The sequence below is a fragment of the Plasmodium reichenowi genome (genome assembly GCF_001601855.1).
Source record: "Plasmodium reichenowi strain SY57 chromosome Unknown, whole genome shotgun sequence".
Lineage (NCBI taxonomy): Eukaryota > Apicomplexa > Aconoidasida > Haemosporida > Plasmodiidae > Plasmodium > Plasmodium reichenowi.
The window spans coordinates 1-2,025 of record NW_017962354.1 but is presented as its reverse complement, the minus strand read 5'-3'; the positions used below and the strand labels follow the sequence as shown (position 1 = coordinate 2,025).

General features: G+C 14.5%; 1 pseudogene across 1 annotated transcript; it reads left to right on the top strand.

Annotated features, from left to right (window-relative positions):
• Positions 1-1,289: 1,289 nt before the first annotated feature.
• PRSY57_0016100 (putative exported protein) lies at positions 1,290-2,025 on the top strand (annotated as a pseudogene; the record flags this gene model as incomplete). The annotated part of the gene is given in 4 exon segments: positions 1,290-1,343; positions 1,497-1,861; positions 1,863-1,976; positions 1,979-2,025. Coding segments are annotated over 4 exon segments (580 nt in total), but the record flags the coding sequence as incomplete, so codon positions are not given.

Below are 2,025 nucleotides of genomic sequence, written 5' to 3'. Positions count from 1 at the left end.
ACACTCATTAATATTTTTCATTAATAGAATATACAAAAGTGATTATCCTTTTTTTTTTATTTTATTTGTACAAAATATAATATACAATATTTTTATTTATTACATTCTTATAATATCATACATGCAATATCGTAATAAATTCTCATGCACAAGTTAAATTTCTTATACAAAAAATTTTAACAATTAAAATAATTTATTTACATATAATTAAAAATATATATATTATTTTATATATATATTTTGTTCAATAAATTTTATATATTGTTATAAAATTATATAGATAGATATATATAATAGATAGACTATTAATATATATATATATATATATATATATATATATAAATATATATCATTACCATATATAATAATATTTATATTTTAATTTCCCGTTTAAGGTAATAACATTATTTAATTATATTTTATAATATTTTTCTTAATTTATAAATGCCAAAAAAAAAATAAAAGTTCATTCCAATTATATAATAATAAAGTACTAACATTTTTTAAAATAATTAAGTTACACATTAGGACACAAAAATAATAGTATTATTAAAAATTTGATTCTCATTTTATTTTAACAAAAAATATATACACATTCACTAATATTATATTTCTATTATTTCTTATTAATTATATGTAACATAAATATATATAAATATATTGCTACATCTATATTTATTATTTTAGTTCTTAAAAAAAATATTTTAAAATCTAGAAATTAAGGAAAATCAGAATTAACTGATGAATAATTACACCTAACCTTGCATAATAAGAATTTTTTGGTAAAAAAAAAAAAAATAATAATAATAAATATATAGTTAACTCTTAAAATAATGTGCACTACATAACGTAATTATATTTATATTCTTTTTTATTATAATATATAGTTACTTAAAATAATTTTTATACAAAAAAACAATGAGCATTACTTTTTTTACTATTATTCAGATGATATAAAAAGAATATATTAAATAAATATTTGAAATCCATTATAATTTTAAAAAATTATATCTTTAATAATATTTTAATTTTTTTATTTTCCTAAAAAAAAAGATTTAATAAATGTTCCAGTGATTTATAATAAATTATAATATTATTAAATAAATTTATTTATGTATAATTTTATTCTAATATAACATTTATTAATATATTTAGTTGTACTCGGAATACAAAAAATAATACATCATAATTAAAATTTATAACAATAATAATAAAAGGTATACAGTAAAATATATATTTTACATAAAACCAAATAATAATAATAATAATAATAATAATAATAATAATATATGAATAAAGAAATAAGGTCTTGTAATTATTTTAAATTATCTTTTTTTAATATTGTACTGTGTATTTTAATAATTACACATAAGGTTTAAAATAAAAAATAATAAAATAAAATTAATTATATATATATATTATTAATAAGATATATAATTCTATAAACAAAATAATATAAATATATTTATATATTTGTTATTTTCTTTATTATATAGTTCTGCCTTGAACAAATATCTCATAATAAAAAAAATACGGTCGATATTATAAATGCAGGGTATAACAGATTACTAGCCGAATCTCAAGAGAGAAATGAAAGTAAGACCCATTCAAGCGAAAATTTATTTACTCATCCAATAAATAATAAATTAGAAGAAATTGTAACTAAATATCATAAAACATCATCTACGTCTACATTAAATCACGAAATTCAACAGAAATATGATAATGAAACAGAACAAAAAGAATGTAAAAATGAGAAGAATAATGAATCTTCAATTCAAAAATTTCATAAAAAATCACCTTACAATAAGCTTAAAACAATCAGTAAAATTGCTTTAATAATCATTTTTTGGCAGTTTTCTATATTATATTATATTATATTATATCTTACGTTACATATATAATAAAAATAAAAAATATATCCATACAGATCAAGCTTATATATTAGATAAAAATACAAATGGCATTAATGAAAATTAAAAAAAAAAAAAATAATAAAAATAATAAAAATAATAAAAATAAAAA